The sequence below is a fragment of the Megalobrama amblycephala genome, linkage group LG14, assembly GCF_018812025.1.
Source record: "Megalobrama amblycephala isolate DHTTF-2021 linkage group LG14, ASM1881202v1, whole genome shotgun sequence".
Taxonomy (NCBI): Eukaryota; Metazoa; Chordata; class Actinopteri; order Cypriniformes; family Xenocyprididae; genus Megalobrama; species Megalobrama amblycephala.
Genome location: NC_063057.1, coordinates 31,721,812 through 31,746,084, shown reverse-complemented (window position 1 = coordinate 31,746,084; position 24,273 = coordinate 31,721,812). Strand labels below are relative to the sequence as shown.

The 24,273-nt window shown below is 40.4% G+C and overlaps 2 protein-coding genes across 2 annotated transcripts; one reads left to right on the top strand and one right to left on the bottom strand.

Moving 5' to 3' along the window:
- The first annotated feature begins 622 nt into the window (after window positions 1-622).
- Window positions 623-2,205, top strand: LOC125245088 (transcription factor Adf-1-like). Its single transcript, XM_048155533.1, has 3 exons — window positions 623-1,050; window positions 1,356-1,537; window positions 1,726-2,205. Exons 1-3 carry the CDS (start codon window positions 900-902, stop codon window positions 2,200-2,202), a joined length of 810 nt encoding a protein of 269 aa, XP_048011490.1. The 5' UTR covers window positions 623-899; the 3' UTR covers window positions 2,203-2,205.
- Window positions 2,206-2,458: 253 nt separating this feature from the next.
- LOC125245084 (protein ALP1-like) lies at window positions 2,459-4,132 on the bottom strand. Its single transcript, XM_048155530.1, has 2 exons — window positions 4,046-4,132; window positions 2,459-3,353 (listed from the first exon to the last, which is right to left on the bottom strand). Exons 1-2 carry the CDS (start codon window positions 4,118-4,120, stop codon window positions 2,550-2,552), a joined length of 879 nt encoding a protein of 292 aa, XP_048011487.1. The 5' UTR covers window positions 4,121-4,132; the 3' UTR covers window positions 2,459-2,549.
- Window positions 4,133-24,273: the final 20,141 nt, after the last annotated feature.

Below are 24,273 nucleotides of genomic sequence, written 5' to 3'. Positions count from 1 at the left end.
AGCATGGATTTAATTTGATTATTCTATAAAAAAGAGAATATAATTCCCCAATTTTCTCAAACTCTTCCACCCAGCAGCCCTAACCAAAAAATAAAATCACACATAATAATAACTGTGCCTAGTTTGTAGTACTCCTATCTAACGGGCCGGTTCTAGACATTTGGAGGCCCCATCACTTCACCTCTTATCATCTCTTATCAAAATTCAAAAGGATACCAAAAGTGTCCCTGACATTTCCATGATCTGAAATCGCTCCTCAAGAGAATGAAGTGCTACATCCACAACAGTTAAAAAATGTCACTTCCAGGTTTCACAGTGCGTCGGTTCAGAGGCTCGTCTCTTCTGTTTGGGAACTGCCTCTGTTCATTTCATCAGAGATTATTTGCAGTTGTTTGTCCAGAGGCGTTATACTGTGATAGTGCTGCTTTGGTGGAAGTAATCAGGTTTGAGGACACATCCAGTTTCACAGAGATACACTAACAGGATTGCAATAATTTGTTCAGTCATTTATTTGCAGTAACACACTGGATGCATCAGAGCAAACTCTTCCATTTGTCCTGTTGCAGGAGGCGCTCAAGCGTGTGAAGTACTGTATGTTAAGGCCGGAACACACCAAGCCGACGGTCGGCCGTCGGGCAGTTTTTCTTCGTCGGCCGACTAAGTTTCCTCGGTGTGTTCCGCACCGTCGGCTGAAGTTGGTCCTCATCGGCTTTGTTTCGGCCGATTCGAAATGTTGAATCGGCGTTGGACCTCGTCGGGCCGTCGGGCCATATGATCATTCTGATTGGCTGTTCAGCTAGCGAACCAGTGCATGAGAAAAGAAAAACGGAAGTGACGAAGCAAGTAAACGATGAAGTCAAGAGGGAACACACATTGTTTACCTTAGGTACGTGAAAGACATGGCTATCTGGAATGAGGCAAGTGAAGACGAATTGATCAACATGATCCAGGAAAGGCCGGGTTTGTATGACATTACGGAAAAATGTTATGTCAACCGTGTGGTGAAAGCTGAACTGTGGCGTGAGATCGAAAATAAACTCGTCATATCAGGTAAGATTTCCTTTTTGGCAATTGAGAAAGCTTGTTTGTAATTGTTCAATAGTCCATAGTAAAACTAATATAACCATGTTAGTGTTTTGTGTGTACCAAACTAAGTTTGTTTATGGAAACAGACAGTAATTAATATGTGCTAGCATCTGATATTTCATAATAATATTAAAGTTAATCAAATTGTTAATAATATAATTAACAATACAGCAAAAAGTAACATTTGTTGGCATAACAAATACTCATTAAAGTGACAAAATAAGCAGCCATAACACTTAATGCTTACAAAATTTTACTTTGTCCCTCAGAAAAAGAGCTCAAGAAGCGGTGGGATTCATTGCGAACCCAATACATGCGTTATAAGAAACAAGGACCCTCAGGAAGTTCTGGAGCTCAGAAGACTGGCAGGCAGCAATGGATCCTGAACCGCCTGCAGTTTCTAGAGCCTCACACAAAAAGGAAGGAGAGCACTTCAAATCTAATGATCACGGTAAATAAACAAATATATATATTTATATTTATTTATTTATTTATTGTTTAATTTCAGAATAAAATAAACATTTTGCTTTTTGTAAGGTGGCAAGTGCTTCTTCAAAAGAGTCTATTCGCAAGTAACTCAGCATATTAAGTCAAGCCATTACATTAACTTGTCACATTTGTATCTTATGTTTTTTTAAGGAACCTGCGGCTGATAGTGATTCCTGTTCACCCTCAGATGGTACCAACAGTGACACCTGGACTGGCACCCATGAAGACCCCAGCTTCAGTGATGCTGACCTACGGTCAAGTACACCCTTGGCTGAATCCACCATCTGTGGAACTGAGTCCACAGCCATGAGAAAGGACCATTTGCAAAGCTCCAACATAAAACCAAAGCCTCCAGGGAAGCGCAGGAAGATGCAAGACGAATCCTCCAGCGAGGAATCCACAAACTTGATGCGCACCATCGGCAAAACTCTGGAAAAGTTGGCATCACAGGAAAACACCAACGATGCCATCTCAGCTTACTGCAAAAATCTTGAACACAGAATGCGGAATTTGCCACCACATCTACTGCCACATTTCCAGCATGAGGTTGATAATTGCATTTTCAAATATTCAGTGGGCCACAACCATGCACTGGATGCATCTTCCAATCAGTATACACACTTGTAATTTTTTATGTAGCAAAATTGTAAACAGATATTGTAGCATTTAGTAAATATGTCACACTTAGTTGTACGTTATATTAGAGTACTTATGCAAAGTTTATATTTCTGTACATTTTATTTATTTTAAATACCAACTGTTTTGATATTTTTCTGTAAATTACCTTAATGCTATTTTTGCACATTTGAAAATAAAATACTGACTTTGTGTAAAAGGTACTTCACTGTTCTTTATGTAAAAAAAATCACAAAACACAATGATGTAAAAATATAAACTTTATTTTGCAAATTCACACCATTGTTATAAAACATAAACCAAGGTCAAGGGGGGAAAGAAACAAGTTTGCTACATGCTTATATTTTGCCCCACTGAAAGGGCACTGCACCGGTGTCCGAATTAAAGTACTGGCACAGTTTATCCCTGAGCTGTTTGGCGTGTGTTGTACTGTTGGTTGTGCGTGGCAGAGAGGCCTGCTGTAGGCCAGGGTCTTCTCTCCATCTTCCAGGGCCAGTGTCATGATCTTGTTCTTCCTGGTCGATTCCTGCCATGTACACTTCACAGCACTCTGTGCGCAGAAAGTTGTGCAGAGCACAGCAAGACAAAACAATGTCCTCCACTTTGGCAGTGCTTCGAATATTAATGGTGGTTAGTAGGATGCGAAAACGATTTGCCAGGATGCCAAATGCATTTTCAACCACCCTTCGAGCTCGCGAAAGTCTGTAATTGAATATGCGTTGCTCTACAGACAGCTTGCGGTTCGGGTATGGCTTCATGAGGTATTCCTTTAAGGGGAATGCCTCATCAGCCACAATGCAGTAAGGGGCCAGCTGGTCTGATTCAGGAAGTGGTGCAGGTGCAGGAATGTTGGATGTTCTTTTCTCCAAGGCATCCTGCAATGAGCATCCCCCAAACACTCCACCATCTGAAATGCGCCCGTTGCAGCCCACATCAACATACAGAAATCTGTAGTTGCTGTCTACCAGTGCCATAAGCACTATTGAGAATGTATGCTTGTAGTTGAAGAATTTAGATCCAGATCCTGGAGGGGGACGAATGTTAATGTGCTTTCCATCCAGAGCACCCAGGCAATTTGGGAAATGCCACTGTTTCTGGAATCCAACGGCTACTTGCTGCCACTCTTCCACTGTGTCTGGGCACTAAAAAACAATATAATTAAAAGAAATTAGTTTAACTCGTCAGACCATTAATAACTCAGTGATTTTGACATTCTTGAATTAACCCTGCAAAGCCCACTTCTGCAGAATTACAACATCACTTTCAAAAATCAAAAAAAAAAATGCCTGCAAATGTTTTTTTCTCTCAAGATCACATTTACATAGTTAATGGGTTCTATTGTTTGTCCTCACAATGCTATTGCGTTGAAGAAGTGTTTATAGGTCAGCATTAGGCTCTTTATGTTTTGGATTTTGGGGGGAGATGCCTGTTGCATTGTTCAGGGACAGGTATGAATGGTCTTGAATATGAACCTGTAAGTGTTCTGGGGGGATGAATGTGTTCTTTTAGTATGATAAGTAGAGAGCATAATAGGCCAGCCAGACTGTATTGTTTGAATGTAGTAGTGGAATTTTATTTGCATTGAAATTATAATTTGATGGATAATACTTAGATCTCTGCCCTCGACACATGGTCTACCATCTTGTCTATTCTTTCAGTTTATCTACTACAATATAAGACCCTAAAATTACCCTTATTAAAATGTAAAAAATTGAAAAATCTTTCATTTCTACATCAGAGGCCTCCTAAAACAATATCTGAGAGATCAAAAAATTTGCTCATTTTTGGGTTTTACAGGGCTAAAACAAAAAACATTAAACAGATACATGTATACCTTTAGGTATTTCTCTTTTAAGACTTGGTAGATTGCTGCACAGGTTTCAGGAACAAATTGCTGAATTGTGGACATTCCCACCCGGAATCCGGTCTCCCTAGCAACGAACACAAACTACTGCCACCTGCTGGCATGGAAAGGCATTTCATCTCACGCAGGCGCAGAACGGACGTGCTATTTGGCCGTCGGCTGTCGAACGTCGGCTTGGTGTGTCAGGGCAACTTTGGACCCAGACGCTGCCGACGCCAGCCGACGCCAGCCGACCCCGCAGTCTGCTTTCGTCGCCACTAGTTCGTCGGCGTCGGCTTGGTGTGTTCCGGCCTTTAGACATTAAACAGCCATCTGTTTGCTGTCTGTATCCTGTGTGTAGTCAGTTCCAGTGATTATAGTCACTCTCAGAATTATTTGCTTTTGACGTGACACAATGCTCAGTGATCGTCTTTCAGAGAATGTCAGCGAGTGTAACAAAGGTCAAATAATCACAATCCCTCTCACAAGTTGATTGCAGAGAGAGAGAACGTTCAATCAAATTTGAACAAATTATCATTGTTATTAGCTTATTAGTTAATTTAAGGAATAGTTCACCCAAAAAATAATATTGTGATCATTTACTGACTCAATTGCAGTTTCAAACATGTATGACTTCTGTTGTGATGATTTTTTATACTTTAAGGTGTTATTTATCTAATTTAACTAGACTGTGCTTATGAGGAAACTCATACTCAAGATAAACGAGAATGCACTGTCTGCGAATGTCATGTTCTATGTCAGACAACGCATTCTCATTTGTCTTGTGGCACTTGAAAGTTTTAAAAGCATTCGCGTGAACAAGAGCATCATCATATAATGTAACGCTAGACAAATCATGATGGAAAAATGGATGCTGTTAATTGTATTAAAATTTTTTTTTTTTTTTCCCCAATCACCCTAGTGGGATGGTCTTTTTGGTTCTCTGCCAGTGACCTGGGAGCTTAAGGGTTCTGAACAGTATTTATATATATATATATATATATATATATATATATATATATATATATATATATATATATATATTGCACAGCATAAATGCAATTCATGGAAAAATAAAATGTATTAAACATATACATAGTAAAAACTGAGAAATATATGTCATAAATGGATATAAAATAAGTTAATTTGCCAATTTTGTTTAAATGAAGAACTGCAGATATGAGTACACCCTAGATTTAATTCAACAAATGTATATTCTAGCACTTAGTATGTGTTCCATAAATTTAAATGTTCACTCTGTGACAAGAAGGGTCAGAGCAGTATAAGTTCATGACAAATCATCACATCTGTCCTGTTTAACTCCTGGATGATGAGCTTCTTAAATGCCCTAATCTTTAATGGGGAGTGTTGCTCAACTCGTCTCTACAGAATCCCCCAAAGGCGCTCAAGAGTGTTAAAGTCGGCATGAAACGGAAGTTGCGATTGTCTTTTCTTGTCTACTGTGACGTCTATCCGAGTGAAACAGCATCTGAAATGAGAGGGCGGGACTTGATTTCGTCCTTTGGGAATTCATTGGATCTTTTGAAGTTGGGTGTTGCTAAAAAAATGGAGGCAGATATGAATTACTCACTCCGAGCACTCACGGTACTGTAAGAGCTTTATTGAGGATTACGAGGATGGTTAATGACACTAAACAGCGAGAGAGACTAACTGACAGTGCGTGTCCATTGGCACGGAGCAAGCGGGTAAGTGCAAGTGTTTTCGGTTCATTCCTATGGAAGTTGAGCCGCACACATAAGTTAAGTCTGGCGCTTAACTTCCATAGGAATTGTGGGGACATGACCAAAGTAAAGGCGGGGAGACACTGCTTGAAGTCAATATGAAGTGTTCTATTGACTCAAAACATTTCACAGGAAGACACATTAAATCCAGGACACAAATGTTGACCCTCCTCATGGAGGTCCCAACTAGAACTGACTCTAAAAGCACAGTGAGCCATTTCAAACTCAGGAGTCAAACCAAATCATAATCACAGGGAAAATAGAAAAATCATACATATACATAAACACACAAAATAAACTCAACAATTGGATAACAAATTCAAAACAAATTAACAAAATCAATACTACCCAAATAAATACAAGAAATAAAACAAAACAGTACATTTATACATACATTCAAATAAACACTAAATTTCACAGCAGTCACTGGTATTATGAAGAAGATTGAAAACTAAGGAAAATTCTGTCCTATCTTTGGGTGGTGCCTTTTGTGAAAACCCACTCCTCTCCCCCCAAAACAGGTGTTGGTGTAGTAAATATTTATAACCCTTTTGTTTGGTCTGTATATAAGGTAAAAAGCAAAGCAGTCAGGGGGGATTTTCTGTAATCAGAGACCCCCACGCAGTGATGGACAAGTGTCTTGAAACACTAGTCCACCACTGTGTGTATATGCATTTCAACTGATGTTATGCATTCACTATTTCTGAATTGGCTTCTAATTGTCTAACTGTAATGTAATTGGCATGATATATTTTTACTTGACAAATAAAATTTTATATTTGGTTGATTCTGTATTATTATTAATTCATTATTTCTAGTAGATCAAAGCGAAGGTATTACCTCAAATCTGTGTTCAGGATTGTTCATATGAAAGGTTTAATCGATGGAGCATGGGGCACGTCAATTAAGTCCATTTCGATTTCTGACAATCACTGCCTTAAATAAGTTGCAGTTTTCGTAAATATATTAAAAACTATGCTTTTTGTTATGAGTAAGCAGAGTGCGACCGACTTAAAGGTAGATATTTACCCTGCATCCAATGTTTAAGGTCAGAACTGACGAGTTTGTGTCCGGGAAGAGCAAAGTTGGCAAAAGTGACTCTTCTAAAGCGATACCGGGACTGCAGTGAACGAAATAATTGAAACTATAAGGTAATCAGAATAATCAAAAATCTAAATTAAGGCATAACTAATGGTTAATTTCTAATTGGAAGCACAACCTAAGAATAAGAATCATTTGAAATTGGAGTCAGATTAAACGAGTGAAATTAAGTGAACTTAATAGAGATGCTGAAAAGACATACACGCGTTAACCTTCGCCCGGGCGCGTCGGATTCCGTTTTTGGGCCGATGCAGGGTTCCTTACAACTGTACACCCCAATGACTGGCATCAGCAGTGGTTAATGCATTAATCTCTATAAAGCGAAGTTTACCCCATACGTCACTGCAATTCCAGATAGCTCCACCCTTGTGATGAGTCGTTTTGAAGGGGGATGGGAGGTTAATGATTTTGATTAAAGATTACGAGGGCACATGAATTTAAAAAAAATATCAAAGTGCACGGATAAATTATTAATAATACTACAATATTCCATAAAAAAAAAAAAAGAATTGTCAATTTTGATTTCATGCCGACTTTAAGACATGTCCACAAAAGGGGTTTCACCTTGGGAGAATGCATATCCTCATTGTCATGTTGAAAAAATGCCCAACAATGTAGGGAATGAGGAAAGGGTTACATCTTCTGTTTCAGGTTTTTATTAAGTTACACAGTGGTGTGGGAATTCACAACAGCATTGATAAAGCACAACTCCCTCACACCTTCAGCACTCATACATCCCTATATAAGAGCTTTACTACCACTGAACTTTACTGTGGGAACCAGACACTTCTCACTGTACTCCTCCTCGAGCAACACCAGAACATTTTGGATGCTGTTTGATCCAAAATGATTGATTTGATCTCATGAGACCAGAGTATTGATTCCCAGAATCTATATTTTGTAAATATGGGCTTTGGAAATGGCTAACTGACTTTATTGTGCTTTGACTACATTAGAAAGTTCCAGTGAAAACAAGCATGCATGTCATTTCTGCAGGCTGTATCTTACTCTGTGAGATGAACAGTCACTCTTTTCATAGCTTTTGCTGGCTCTGAGACACTCGCTTGGTATTTGTCCTGCTCTTAGTCTAGAAAAAAAATCCCTCATCCCTAAATGAAAGCTTAAAATGAAGGCCTGATTATTGTTCCATTGTCCATAAGTCCATTGTTTTTGAATTTCTGTTACTTTTGCTATATTTTCACACTTAAAACAATGATTTGGTAATCCTCTTGTACCACTGTCCTCTTTTGTGCTAAGAAACGAGTCTCCTTACAGTTCTCTCCCAAGTGCTTCCGTTGTTGTTGGCTTTAAGTCTGAGAATGATTCAATGGGCTATATAACACTTTTAATCATCAAGAAATTACTTCTCTTTAAATGTTTTGGTTAAACATACTTACCTGTTGATCAAGCATTGCCTTAAACTTACACCAGAACATTTTTATTTAATTTTAAATAGTAACTTTTAGGAGCATATACTCATTTTTGCTACACAACTAGGGTGACCAGATGAGATTGGCTGAAATTCGGGACGGGGGGGTGTCTGCGGTCTGGGGGCTTCTATGATATTAGACTGCGTAGCCTATAATAAAAGATAATGAATTTCAAACCTGATCCAAACATATTTTATTCAAAGATTCTGTCATTAGTCTTTAGTCTGCCACAAAAAAAACACATTAAAATCATGAACTCAAATGTCATTGTGAAAAGAAAAAAACAATGACTGTAAGTAACAGTGTGTAAATCAGACCTTTCTGTATAGCCTAACGTTAATAAGCTTAAACGAAAATAACGAAATAATTGTGTAGTGAAGTATTTTTTTGTACACAGTGCCGTGAACAATCAATCACTCCTTTACGCGTGCATCACTGTCCTCCTCGCAGCTGCAGCAAATTGCGCTCTCTTCATCAAGGCTTAAAACAAAAAGGGGACAAAAAGGTCGTATTGTCTTTGTGCATATAGATTAATTAGATAAATGAATAGAGACAATAAAACTTTAAATTCACACAGCTATAGCCTACCTAGGTTGTGGAGGCCCGACGTCAGCATATTTCGCGGAGGTTTTCACTGTTTCCAGCACTCCTGTCTTTTCCCTATCCGCCTACGGTATTTTTTTAGAACTTAGAAAAAAGATTCTGTAGCCAATGAGCAGCCGGCGGGGGCTGGTTGCAGGACGACTCAACCTCCGCAGACAGTTTTTAATGTTTATCAGACAATAACTACTCAAGTTTTTGCTTTAGTATAATTTTCGGGACAATTAGGGCCAGATTCGGGATTCGGGACAACAGTTTAGATTTCGGGACTGTCCCGAATTTTTCAGGACGTCTGGTCACCCTATACACAACATTTTATCACCTTCATCACAAAATCTTATTTTCCTGAATAATTTTGACATGCTTTGTTGGTAATTGATTAAGCAGACTTGCTGGAACATTATATCTCTAAAGAAGCCTAAAATGTCTTAGTAATGACTTGAGTAATGACTAATGACTTTGAGTAATGACTTATATATATATATATAATTTGTTATATACACTACTATATTCTATAGTTTCATATATTTATATATGAATATAGTTTCATATTCAAAATATTAAGCTAAGATAGCTCTTTCAGCTCTTTCTTTTTTTATATGTATGATTAGAGGCAGTTTAGCCTAGTCTATAAAATAATTTAAAAATATTTTGAGGTTTTTATTATTTAATGATTTATATTTCTTGTGAAAGCTGATTACTTTGCACTGAGGACATGATAAAATTGAAGGCATACATCAATAAAAATGGTGTGTAAAATACAAAATAGTATTTTTAATGTCTATTGTCTCTGTTTAAGTGATAAAGAAGACCTAAATATACAATTTAAGCCATTTCTTAAAAATATGTGATTTGTTTTAGAGAAAATATGAGTAAATAAATCATTGAGACAGTAAAAGTCACTGTATAACAGGAATGACCCAATAATAATAATAATAATATCTTGGCAAAAGGATGTTGCAAGCATTTATTAAAAGGGTGCCAATAATCATGGTCAGCATGTTTGGACAAAAGCAAATTTTTAATTAATGATCAGAAGGATGAACAATGCAGATTTATTTTTACAGCCATCTTTATATTTACCAGGGGTGCCAATAATTCTGACCACAGCTGTATAATGGCTACATTTAACAAAACAAATCTTATAACAACAGAAACAGGTCCAGTACTTCTCAGAGATAACTATTAGGCAATTCTGCACATTCTTCTGCAGTGACACCATCACTTTCTGACATGGAAAACAAGGAAGGCTTTAACAAGGAAATTTTATCTTCAACAAGGAAGTTTCTTCTTTAACAATGATTGCTTTTGTCTTATCTTCTAAAATGTTTGTACAGGAAAGGAGACAAGTAATGTAATCTGTTTCTGTAGAAATTACAAAAACACTAGGTGTAAAAATGTTTTACCCAATAATTGGGTATATATATATATATATATATATATATATATATATATATATATATATACATATGGCTCTTTATAGAAACTGTAGTGCTTGGATTCGAGATTTGAGGAGTGAAAGAGAGCTGAAGACAAGTGCACATCAAAACCCAAGTAACATGAAGACTGGCTTTTCTTTGTTTTAGTTTCTTATGTTCTAGGTGAATTGTTTTATAATACAGCAACTATTACTTAATTTTGTTTTTACACCCTTAATTTGGACAATCCAATCTAAAAACTCTTAATTTCTTTCTATAAAAAAAATGGACATCTCTATGTCCATATGACTCTTCCTTGAATTTACCAGGCCTTTCACTAAACAGAAAAGCATGAGAAGTTGTATTGAACTTAAAACTTGAAAATTTCCAAATGCTTATTGAAGATGCTTTATACTCCCATTTCCACAGCGTGAGCCAACCATTCGGCCAACTCCAGCTATGATGAAGTATCTGTCGTTCTACAGAAACCTGATGAAAGTTGATCCGGTGTACTTTGCCGTGGGTCTTCTGCCCTGCGAAAGACTCTGGGGGTGGCTGGCTGAAAACCGTCTCAGGTTACGCATGTAACCATGGTTCCCTGAGAACAGGGAACGAGACTCTGCGCTGATCGCGCTATGGGGAACGTCACTCGTGACTCATGTTCGAAATGCCAAAAATCACAACACTCCAATCCTATTGGCCAGCGACAGCCTATGACGTCAAACGGCGTGAACCGTGACGTATAAAGGGAGCGCCTGGGGAAGCAGTCAACATCTTTTCGTCTTTGAGGGACTGTTCAGCAGGCATCCTGAAGCATGGCAGGAAAGCGCAGAGTCTCGTTCCCTGTTCTCAGGGAACCATGGTTACATGCGTAACCTGAGACGTTCCCTTTCGAAAGGGAACTTCAACTCTGTGCTGATCGCGCTATGGGGAAAGATATACCCACGCCGCCATGCTAGAGGAGAATCCATGCCCAAAATGTCTGGACAAACGTCCGGCAGTTCCAGGGAAAAACCGGGAGTGATTCTCCAAGGCTGTCAGTGACAGCATTCCCTACAGCCAACAGCCCAAGTTGAGCCTAAAAAGAGACCCTCCGAAAAAGGCCTGCCAAGGCTGCTCGAGCATCTGGGACCAACGAACCAAAGAAAGTGGTCCCTCTAAGGGAATGTGGCCAAGAGTCCAAATGAGTCCTGGCCAGTCACTAGGGGGGGAACAAAATCACCCCCAACGCTACCAAGGAGGCCTACTAATCTAGCGAAAGCCAAACCTAGCCTGGCCAACCTGGTCTGATACACAGAATCTCCAAGCGCAAACTCCAAAGAGGAGAGCAGGAAAGAGCGACTGCGAAAAGGCAGTAAGCAACTCAAACCCACACGCAGAGATGGGCATCCTGGAGAGCGGAACTCAGCTGAGCGCTAAAAACCCTCGTATGAGGGGAGTACAACCACTCATCCTAGGATCTACTCAGCTTCTGATAAAGGCGCTGAGGAGGCTGTGTTCTAGAAAAAACCCTGGTACAGGGGAGCACAAACCAGCCTGGGGGCCAGTCTGAACAGGAGACTTCACAGAAGTCTACAACCAATGACCGGCTTAGGGAGCTAAGCACAATTACACAGTCAACCCAAAGGGAAGTACGAAGCTCAACCTAACAGACAGACCTTACTGTAGGCACATAGCCATGGAGGCCGACCAGAAGGGGCCTACAACATAACTAAAGTTCTTTAAACTAACTAATATCACAACAAGAACCCAATCCATAAGGTGGTATTCAGGATGGCCCATAAGGCCATTTGACTGAAAACATAGCATGCTAAGCGCATGACCAACCAAATGATTAGGTAGCTGTGAGTGCCCACGAAACAGCCCGTTCAACACAATCCAACAAGCAGTGTACTCGGGAAAAGCACCTTCCTACTCTTTAAGCAAGAGGAGTACAACGTACGCCATCACGTGCTAAAGAAGGCCCCATGGGCCTATAACCTCAGCAGACACGTGGCATCAGCTCGTGGCAGTGTTATCAAGCTCCAGGCAGAACAAACCGACTACAGAGGAGGTTAATGAGTCAGCCGGAGCCCTGGCCAGCCAGCGACAAAATTCCTTTCACTGTTTCTTGTCAAAAAAAACGAAAAAGGTACACATTTTTCCAGAGGAGGCCCCGAGGGCCTACCCGTTACAAGCAGCGTCAGCTAGCGGCCATTAAGAGATGGGCATCCCGAAGAGCAGAACTCAGCTAAGCGCTATAAACCCTCGTATTAGGGGAGTAAAATCTACTCTTCCTAGGATCTACTCAGTGGCTGATAAAGCACTGAGGAGGCTGTGCGCTAGAAAAACCCTGGTACAGGGGAGCACCACCCAGCCTGGGGCCAGTCTGAACGGGAGACTTCACAGAAGTCTACAATCAATGACCAGCTTAGGGAGCTAAGCACAATTACGCAGTCAACCCAAAAGGGAAGTACGAAGCTCAGCCTAACAGACAGACCGTACTGTAGGCACATAGCCATGGAGGCCGGAACAAAGGGCCTACAACATAACTAGAGTTCTTAATAATGAACTAAGCATTCCACAGAAAGTCAACACATGAGGCGATATTCCAGGATGGCCCGTAAAGCCAAGCACCTGAAACATAGCATGCTGGAAGCATGACCACCAAGTAATTAAGTAGCTGTGAGTGCCCACGAAAACAGCCCATCCAACACAATCCAACGAGCAGTGTACTCGGAAAAAGCACCTTTCTACTCTTTAGCAAGAGGAGTACAGCATACGCCATCACGCGCTAAAGAAGGCCCCATGGGCCTATAACCGCATCAGCTCGTGGCAGTGTTATCCTAAAGGAAGCAAAAGCACTCAAAATGTACTCAGTAAAAGCACCTTTTACTCTCTAAGCAAGAGGAGTACAGAGCCAAACTCCAGCGTGATAGCAAAGGAGGCCTGTGAAAGCCTACGACTCATGAAACACGCGGCGTCAGCTAGTGCAATCACGATTCACCCATGGTGAAGAGACATACAAAAAACCCACACAAAGCTGTGCCAACATGCAGAACGAAAGGAGGTACTGATGAGGGCCTACAACCTCCATGAACACATGGCAACAACCAGTGGTAACTTATGACAAATGCCAGCCAACAGGCCAGTACTCGAAAGACCTATAGGTAGGAGAAGTACACACTATGCCTCAGAACTCAACGAAAAGCGTGAACTAAGGCTTATTCGTACAGAGGGGGCGTGGCCAATGGCGGCATGTGTCATAAGACATGACTCAACCATGGAAAGAATCTAGATATAACCAACCCAGCTGGGCCAACAGAGAGGCTACTTTTAAGCACCATGTGGCGCCAGCCCGTGGACATAACAGGGCCAGTGCTCAAAGGGGACCAGTTCTAGACCCTACACGATAACTGTGGGGAACTAGCTACACATCCTGAGCTTAAGCCTACTGTTACGAACCCCACTTTCAAAAAGCTCGCTAGGGAAAGGGGTAAGCAACATAAAAGGACACACGAGACAAGAAGAAACAATTTATCTGTTTATTGATGCCACAGCACTCACGTATCACAGGCAACTTGTTCCAATGGTAGAACCAGCTCTCTGTTACAAAGAACATGAATTGACAAAAGCACAGATCAACAAAATAAAAGAAAAAAATAAAACAACAAACAAACCACTTAGTAACAACAGCGGGCCATCAGGACGCACACAGAACTCATCGGACAGAAGCTGGCCATCCACGTCAGCTTACCGCACGAGCCCTCTCTCTCAAGTGTGCGCCACGCTCACGTAGAGCTAAAGACAGTGGCAGTGGTGGCTACACGACTGGTGTTGTAGTCATTGGGGGTTCCCAAGTGCGCACCACGCTCACATAAAGCCAAAGACAGTGGCAGTGGCGGCCTGGTGACTGGAGTTGATGTCGTTGGAATTTCTCAAGCGTACACCACGCTCACATAGAGCTAAAGACAGTGGCAGTGTTAACCTGGCGACTGGAGTTATGATGGAGGCAGCACAAGTTCGACACTCAACAGCACACCCTTCACATCCACACTCTCTCCTCTTATAACCAGCCCAGCGCGTCGTAAATTAATGGGCCGCAGGTGCCCAGGGGCGGAGCTTACCCTCGGGAGAAGAGAAAGACCAAAATTAATACAAAGAAAAAATACACACCACACTAAACAAATAATAAATACAAAGGCTTGGACTGTAACACTACACATTCCAACAGGCAATGTACATATAAATATGCTATCACGGTCTAAGGAAGGCGTATAAGGCCTAACACCTCAAATAACGTGAGCATAAGCCTGAGGCAGTGCTAAAAAGCGTGAGCAAACTAGTGATCGTAAACCAACAGCGCCCCAAAAACAAGCTGTAATAAAGAGAGGCTATAATAAAGAGCCAACAATCTAACAGCAAGTGTAAAACAGCTGCTGTGGTCATGATCGACTGGGGGGAAGTCGAGAATATACTGTTCTAACCAGAATAGGACTCTCTACACTCACCCCGAGTGTGCAATCCAACAGGTGATGCACTCAGTGAAACACAAACCCTAACCGGGGAGTACAATAAAACCATGTTCATAGACAGAGGCTAGTCACAGCCTGCTATCACAGAAACAGGTGTTAACCTGTGGCAGCGCTAGAGTAAGCTCACAAAAATATGAAGGGGAATATGGGCAAAAACGGCCACCAACTCCCTCAGGAGGAGGCCAGAACTAGGAACTATATGACCACAAGGGGATAGTAAATAACAGGGGAATCAAAGTTCAAGTCAAGTTCAAGTTACTTTATTTATACCCGAAGGTAGATTTTGTTTGCAGTAGAGTCCTCATACACACATATGAAACAGAGCACATAAAAAACTACAACCTCAAAAAGTTCTTGTCGGTCCAGAATAAATAATACATACATGACTCCTCATACACAAATAGAAAATAAAATACATAAAAACCAAGTACACAATAAGCTATAACTCATTCCTCAAAGTAATGGCTGCTGGAACAAAACTATTTTTGTATCTTTTTGTTCTACACCTGGGGATTCTAAACCTACGCCTTGACGGTAGAAGCTGGAATTCTGTGTGCAAAGGATGTGAACTGTCATTTAAAATCGAAGTAGTTATGCGCTGTAACTGTTTTGTATACAAGGTCTCCACATTAAGCTGCGGGTCACCTATCAGCCTGCTGGACCACTTTACTATTTTATTAAGCGAGTTTTTATTTTTCAAAGTGAGGTTCCCAAACCAGGCTGCTAGCGCAAATGATAAAATTGACTCAATAAAAGCGTGATAAAAAAGGATCATGATGGATTTATCAATATGAAATTGATTCAGTTTCCTCAAACAAAACAAACGCTGATGCCCTTTTTTACAGACTTGTTCACAGTTCGTTCCAAATGTAAGTTTAGCGTCTATTACCATCCCCAGGTATTTATATGATTCGACACATTCAACAGTTTGACCTTTGATTGATGTAATTTCTTGTGTTTGGATTATTTTTTTCCTAAAGTCAATAAGCATGTCCTTTGTTTTAACTACATTTAGTTGAAGGTGAGACGCCTCACACCATTCAACAAAGTCATTGATGACTGGACCGTGACCTGTTTCACTATCTTGGAGCAGGCTAACAATTACTGAGTCATCTGCATTTTTAATTATAGTCCTGTTTTCCCACCTGCTCTGGCACATATTTGTGTACAGGATGAAAAGAAGAGGTGAGAGTACGCATCCTTGTGGGGAGCCTGTTGATGAACAGACTTTTTCTGAGAGACTGCCATTCACTCTCACTCTTTGTGTCCTGTCCGTTAAAAAGTTAAGGATCCAACCGACCAGATTATTACTTAGATCAAACTGTTCCAGCAGCCTTGTGGTTAAAATATGAGGTTGAATTGTATTAAAAGCCGATGAGAAATCAATAAATAAAAGTCTGGCATGAGAGCCATTATTATCTAAATGCTTAAAGAGTAAATTAAGTAAGGTGACTATGGCGTCTTCCACCCCCCTACGGGGTCTATAAGCGAATTGCAGAGGGTCAAGTGAATGCTCCGTTTTCCTCAATATTTCAGACCTCACTAATTTTTCAAAAACTTTCATTACTATTGATGTGAGTGCCACTGGTCTGAAATCATTAAGATTTTTAGTGTTGTTAGATTTGGGGACAGGAATAACTACAGCATCTTTCCAGACCTCAGGTACTAATTGTGCCTCTAAAGATTTATTAAAAATGTAGTGGAAGGGAATACTCAATTGTTTTGCACAGGTTTTGAGTGTGCGCCCACAGATATTATCTGGACCGTGACTTTTATTAACTCTTATAGAGAGGAATGCTTTGTGCACTTCTGTTTGTGTTATATTAAAATGTTGAGTGTCTGCAAGCTGTTTACTCAAATTATCGATCTCATCGCTAAAATCAAAAATATTAAAACGATTGTAAAATTGAATAAGAGCACTGGCCAGCTCAGTATCTGAGCTGAAGCCATCCAGGGTGACTGGGCTGCTGCTTTTTAGATTCTGGAGGCCTGCTATGGTTTTCATACTGTCCCAGGCTGATCCAAGATTGTTTGTTGCCATCTGGTTCTCCAGTTTATATTTATAGTCTCGTTTTGCTTTGAGAATTCCTATTTTTAAATCCTTTTTTGCTATTTGTAGTTCAGCAATGTCACCCCCCTTAAAACATGATTGTTTTTTCCATAAACTATCTTTAACAGTTTTAGTTATCCATGGTTTGTTATTAGGATAAATTTTCACCTGTTTATATGGGACAATCATGTCCCTACAAAAGGCAATATATGAGCATGTCACATCAGTCCATTCATTTAGGTCATCCCCACAAGACTTTTTAAACATTTCCCAGTCTGTACAATCAAAACAGTCTTGTAAGCAGAGTATTGATTCATCAGTCCAGTCTTTAATTACTCTAACTTGAGCTTGAGGGGAATGTAAACAAACAAACACCTAGCCTAGCTCTAGCCTAGCCACTAGCTAAGGCCTACTGGGCCAAGCAAAGCTTGGGCTTCATCTTGAAACCTTCAAGTATCAGGAGAAAATGAAGCACTGCAAGCAAACAGTGCCAGGCGGCTGATAAGCCGTCCTGTACACAAATAACTGAAGCGACGAGTGCTAACTCAAACCAAACTGAAGTATTAGCTGAGAAGCTACCCTAACATAGGAGGCTACAAAATAGCGGCCATAAAGCGGCCTGCATGTTTTGAAAACTAGCCAACCTAATGCTACAGTTATTTTGCCCAAAAAAAGCCCCTTCTAACTTTACTGACTACATGCTCAGGAAAGCTGCGGCTCGTAGAACAAGGATATTCCCTCCTTATTTAAAGCATGAAGAAGGAAGAAATCAAAAGTTATTTAAAGCCTAAAAGCACTTTCACTATCAAGCCAGAAGGCAGCCTTAGAAAAAGGCCAGCCGACAGCCTAACTGTAAAAACACCTGAGCAAGTAGAAATATATATATATATTTATGGGAGGTGAAAGAAGAAGAGGAGAGGGTAGATATAAATCGCCCTAAAATAGCTGGGGAATCGATTACAAACGCAACGGTGTTTACAATCAATCATCCATTACTCTCGTTTCTTCCTCCTCCCATCTGTCTGGCTCAGATACAAATCTGAACGGCCAGGGGTTTTTCCATGCCCTCCCGATCTCAAACACGGAGATCAGGAGAGAATGGAAAGTCTATGGGAGCCGCAATATTCATGGACAGAAAGGAACCGTTCGTCGAACTGTCCACGCATGGCTCCTTTCTTAACGCGCACTCACGGCAGCTGCAGCCTGCCGAAAAGCGCATCCCAAAAACACAGCGGCTCACACACCCAGCAGCCAGAGGAGCGGTCATAGCACACATGGGGCTACAAACACATATGCAGACACCTCCTCCCTCAGAAAGAGTGTCAAACGAGAACAGAGCGTCCGAACAGAAGAGACGCTCGCACTGAATAATAGACAAACACACATAGACGCCGCCCTCAAGCATTGTCTATGCGTCCGCTCCTCTCAGACAGAAAAACGCCAGAAACGTGTACATCAAGTGTCAAACCAGGGGACACGGATGAACACATTCTCCTGAACGTTTGCAGACAAAAAAGAAGTAATTTCCTACCGGGGTTTGTGAAACAATGGCACGAACAAAAACAGTCCCGAAAAGACGAAAGGATGTTGGCTGCTTCCCCAGGCGCTCCCTTTATACGTCACGGTTCGCGCCATTTGACGTGATAGGCTGTCGCCGGCCAATAGGATTGGAGTGTTGTGATTCTTGGCATTTCGAACACGAGTCACGAGTGACGTTCCCCATAGCGCGATCAGCGCAGAGTTGAAGTTCCCTTTCGAAAGGGAACTCAACACACCTCCAACTACTGCATACTACTTTTGGAAGGTGGAGAATATGGGCGGCCATCCTGAGAAGCACTACAGAGCTCTGCTGAACAAGTATCTGAACACACCTAAAAAAAGTTGTGAAGGCCAATGCTGTATTCCATGCACAGATGCAAAATGAGCATGATTTCTTCTTCTCATCTTGAGTGGTTGATGGCTGGCTAGTGGTTATGAAGTGTTTCTACAATTATAAACAGAAATATGATACAAATATGAAAAAAAATTATTTGCATGACCCTCATGAAATTAATCAGAAATCCTATTAATGGTTATTCAGGGCATTTATTCTGTATTTTTCAGGTGATCTTTGATTGAAGTTTGTAGGAGAATAAAATTCAAGTTTTGTTTCATTAAAACTGTAGAGAAGGTGTGGGGATGGAGACCAGGATGGTTGTAAAACTGTTTGCTTGAAGTGCACTATGTATCTGAAACTTCAATATTATTTCCACACATTTATCTGCTACAATTAAAATAGTTTTGAAATCTGCAACTTGTGAAAGTAAATGGGAATCACAGTCTTTCTTACCAATCAACTAGTGAAGTTTGGAGGCATATATATTGAGTTCGCTCAGCACAATCTCTACCATGTTTGAACATGGAGGAACGTCACAACTCTAAACAGCTGCAGCTACAGCAGTGTTTCCTTTAATAAAATATAAATGTTCATTTTCCTTTTATACAGTATTGACTTATACCCAGAAAATGTTTGCCCTACAGTTGAAATCTGTATCTAAAAAGCTCAGTGTGATACACAAGCACTCAGCTAGACAAAACTGACATACTTCTATAGTATTGAAAGCAGTAGGTGTCAACAAAAAGCTTTAAAAAAGGTAAAAACAACAACAACAAAACATTACATTTGTAAATAACATATTTCCATGGTGGCATTTTTTTCAAAAACCAGTATAGCTCACACAATGACAAAAACACTTGATATTTTGGTGGCATTGGCCAATTTGCTGACACAGTAACTAGGTTTTGAAGCATGAATTTAATGTTTTACTGAGTTACTACATTTTGCAGACATGATGTTTCAGCAAACCGTTCAGACAATTGAACATTGAGAAACTATAATAGGATATGACTGTCTTTCCTCTATTCTCTTGGCTGTGTGTCTCAGATATGTACAGGTATGTTTCAAAGTTTAATGCTCTGCAGTTGTCTCGGCTGTTGAATTGTACAGCATCATCAGTGATGTGGAGCATTGTGGCTGGAATCTTTTGCCTTCATCCTCTCCAGCTTACCTGAGCTTCATGGTGTGCAAGAGAAGATAGATGGGATTTCCCTGAGTTGAAGAAGCCTATTGCTCACCTTTTGTTTTTGAGTGGTGGAGAGCCTGAGTCCTCTCAATCCACTGGTCCAACTAAAACTGACCACACACTTGAAGAATTTAGGGTGGATTTTGAGCCCAATTTGCACCCCTCAATGATCTGTGGCCTGATAATATAACACTTATAGTTAATTAACATTTGAATAATGTAGCAATGATAATATTGATAATTATTATTAGTAGTGGTAGTGATCATGTAGGAGGAAAATCAATTTTCTTGTTTCAAACCATAACATTACTTTGCATGCAGCTTTTAATAGTAATTTTGCCTGTACTAACAGGCAAAAAACAAACAAAAAAACTTACAAATACAATAAACAAGACTTACCAAATATTGTCTAAACAAAGATAACATCACTGCTTTTAAATCTGTTTTGATATTTATTTATGGAGCATACACGACAGACCTCTTATAGGTTTTCTGCTAATCAATTGCCTCTTTATTGAACTGCACCACCCTGTGGCTTCCACATGAACTGCATCATAATGAAGAAGAATAATGAAGATTTACATATCCTGACATCCCCCCTTTTTTTTAAACATAACATCTTTCTTGTTTATGAACATGTTTTTACATTTCCTGTACAAAAAACAAAACAAAACAAAAACAAACATTTTTTTTTTCTTCTTTTTCTTTTTTCCCTTAACGGCTTCTTTAATGTCCTTTCAACTATTGCACCTCAACAGTCATCACAAAGTTAATAGCTACTCCTCAATAAGCCTTCTTGGCTTGGTGACAATACGTCCACTTGCTGTTTTGGTTGGGAGACTTGAAAGCTCTGTAGGACTAGCATTTCTTTGTTGTGTTTTGTTTTGAATGTCCACTTCACATGGTTCATCGGCATTGTCACACAAATTCTGCTGTGTCACATTTTGATTGTCCCTGTCCTTAGTCATGTTATTTTTCACCTGTGACTGCATCAGAAACTTTCTGTTCCATCTATACATCTGTCCATCAGGAGTCTGTACAACATAGGATCTGGGCTGATCAGAAAGTTCAGTTACTTGAGCTGGTTTCCATATGCCATCTTGCAATATTCTGACACTGTCGCCAATCTGACGTTTCTGAAGCACCCTTGTTCCTTGATCAAAGTATTCTTTCTGTTTTTGTTGTCTTTTTTCTAACAACTGCTGCACTGTGGTAGAGACCAAACAGGGTTTCAACATTTGTGACATTGTTGGAAGTCTTGTTCTCACGCGTCGACCCATCAACAGTTGGGCTGGTGACGCTCCAATGTCTTCCAATGGTGTACTCCTAAGGTTCAGCAAAGACAAATACGGATCCTTTCCATCTGCGTTAGCTTTTTTTAGCATGAGCTTAACGGTTTGTACTCCTCTTTCAGCCATTCCATTCGACTGAGCATGGTGGGGGCTTGATGTTTTGTGAGAAAACTCCCACTCTTTTGCAAAAGCTTGGAATTCACGCAAGCTGAATTGAGGTCCGTTATCTGAAATTACTGTCTCAGGAATTCCATGTCTAGCGAATTGTGACTTAAGATGGGTGATGACTGTTGCACTTCTTGTGTCTGACTTCAGCCATTCTACCTCGATGAACTTGGAGTAGTAATCCACTAAGAGTAGATACTCCTGCTGGCCAAAGGCGAATAGGTCAACACCTATCTTTTGCCAGGGTCTTTCTGGAACACTGTGTGGATGTAACGGCTCTCTGGTTTGTCGTTTCTGATGAGTCCTACACACATCACAGCTGTTCACCATTTCTGTGATACTTCGCGACATTCCAGGCCAAAAGAGTACTTCTCTCGCTCTACGTCTGCAGCTTTCAATGCCTAAGTGACTTTCGTGAATTCGCTTAAGCATTTCAGCTCTCATTGCTGCTGGAACAATGAGTCTTTCTCCTTTGAATAAAACACCATCCACTACTGAAATTTCCTCTCTGTAATTCCAATACATTTGTATTTCTTTTGCAGCTTGACTCTTGGTCTTCGGCCATTCATTCAGGACTGTCTCTGTGAGTTTAATCAGCGTCTCATCACACTTTGTTTCTTTTTTGAATTCTTCTAATTTCTCACTTGACACAGGCAAATTGGAGATCACCATGTGCACCTGAGCTTCTACGTCTTTATCAAGTGAGCCGGTCACTGGTAAGTAAGCTCTGGACAATGCATCTGCAATATGCATCTCCTTTCCTGGCCTATACTGTACGTTCACTTGATATTTCTGCAGTCTCATTAACAGTCTCTGTATTCTAGCTGGAGCACTGTTCAATGGCCTTTTCATTATCACCTCAAGTGGCTTGTGATCTGACTCCACATTAATTTCTCTCCCATACACATACTGATGGAAACGTTTTCATTGAGCATTGTTTTCAATTGGTCGAATGCATGCTGATGCTCATCTCTCCACTGCCATGCCACATCATCTCTAGTTAGTCCACGTAATGGCTCAGTGTGCTGTGACATGTTTGGAATGAACTTTGCTAGGAACGTGACCATTCCCAGAAATCGCTCCACATCTTTTTTGCATTCAGGTGTTGGCATTTTCTTTACAGCCTCAATCTTGCTCTGATCAGGTTTCAGTCCTTCTTTTGAAAAAACATGACCCAGGTATTTGATTTCCTCAAGGCACACTTTGCATTTTTCTTTATTCAACTTGAAGTTTTTAATTCTTGCTCTCTCTAGCACTTGTCTCAATCTTCCATCATGCTGTTCTTTTGTCTCTCCCCAGATCAAAAGGTCATCAATGTACGTCTCAACACCTTCAATTCCCTCAAACAGTTGTCCCACGGTCCTGTGGAACACTTCTGGTGCCGAATTAATTCCAAAAGGAAGACGGAGGAATCTGTAACGGCCAAAAGGAGTGTTGAACGTACAGAGGCGAGAACTGGCTTCATCTAATTTGAGTTGCCAAAAACCTGAACTTGCGTCCAGCACTGTAAAGTATTTGGCTTTCGACAGTCTGCAGGTTATTTCCTCAACAGTTGGTAGCTGGTAGTGTTCCCTCATTACTGCTGTATTTAGATCACGTGGATCTAAGCAGATTCGTAATTTTCCATTAGACTTTTCTACAATCACGATTGGGTTTACCCACTGCGTAGGCTCTTCGATTTTTGCAATCACTTTCATTTTTTCCATCCTGTACAGTTCTGTTCTTAATTTTTCCCTTAAAGTGACAGGAATCTTTCTGGGTGGGTGTACTTTTGGTGTCACACTCTCATCAATTCGAATGGTGTGTTCCCCTTCCAGACAGCCTATGCCCTCAAACACATCAGCATACTCTTTGAAAATATCTGTTTCTTCACTTTTATTCAGTGCCATCACTCTCTTGATGAGCCCCATCTGTTCACATGCTTTAATTCCTAGTATTGGTTTGGCATCTGATTTTACAACAATGAATTCTAGGAAATAACTTTTCTTCTTGTATTTCACTGTCCAGTTGCACTTTCGTTTCACAGGTATTTTGTCTCCAGTGTATGTTGACAGCTTTACTTTTGTTGGTTTAAGTATGTTCTGTTTGCCTGTTCTCTGTAGTAAACTGTAAGGAATTACATTATCAAGTTTGAATTTGACAGTTTTGCGCTCCAGTTTCATTTCGATAGTCCATTCCTCTGCGTGTGACTGTGTGTTCGCGTGCACAGCTCCCACGAAAAGACTTGCTTGCTGATCCGTGACGTCATCATCTACTGCGTGCACTTTCCGCGATCTACACATCCTGGCAAAGTGGTTCATCTTCTTGCAATTTTTACATTGTTTGCCATACGCAGGACATGAACGCGATGTATGCTCAGTTCCACATCGTTTGCAATTAAACGTGCTTGCTTTGTCTTTTTCACTCACTTTCGTTTTATTTTGCTGGTCTTTTTTCCGTGTCTGTTTATGTTTCACGGCATCTACCTGCTTGCTTTCACGTGCAGAGGCTTGTACATTGAGATCCTCCTCATGCATTTTTTTAATTTGTGCTTTAGTTGTTTCTGCAGCGACGCAAAGCTGGGTTGCTTTTTCGAGAGTAATGTCAACTTCTCTTAACAATATTTCTCTCATTATATCCGACGTGATTCCACAGACAACTCGATCTCTAATAAGGGATTCTTGTAATTGTCCGAATTCACATGATTTTGCCCTCAGCTTTAATTCAGTGAGATACTGGCTGAATGACATGTCCCCTTGCACACACGTGAAAAACTTGTACCTTTCATAGGTTATGTTCTTCTTGGGGTTACAGTAGTTTTCAAATTTTTCCATAATTTTCGTCAGCTTTTCTTTATCATCTTCTT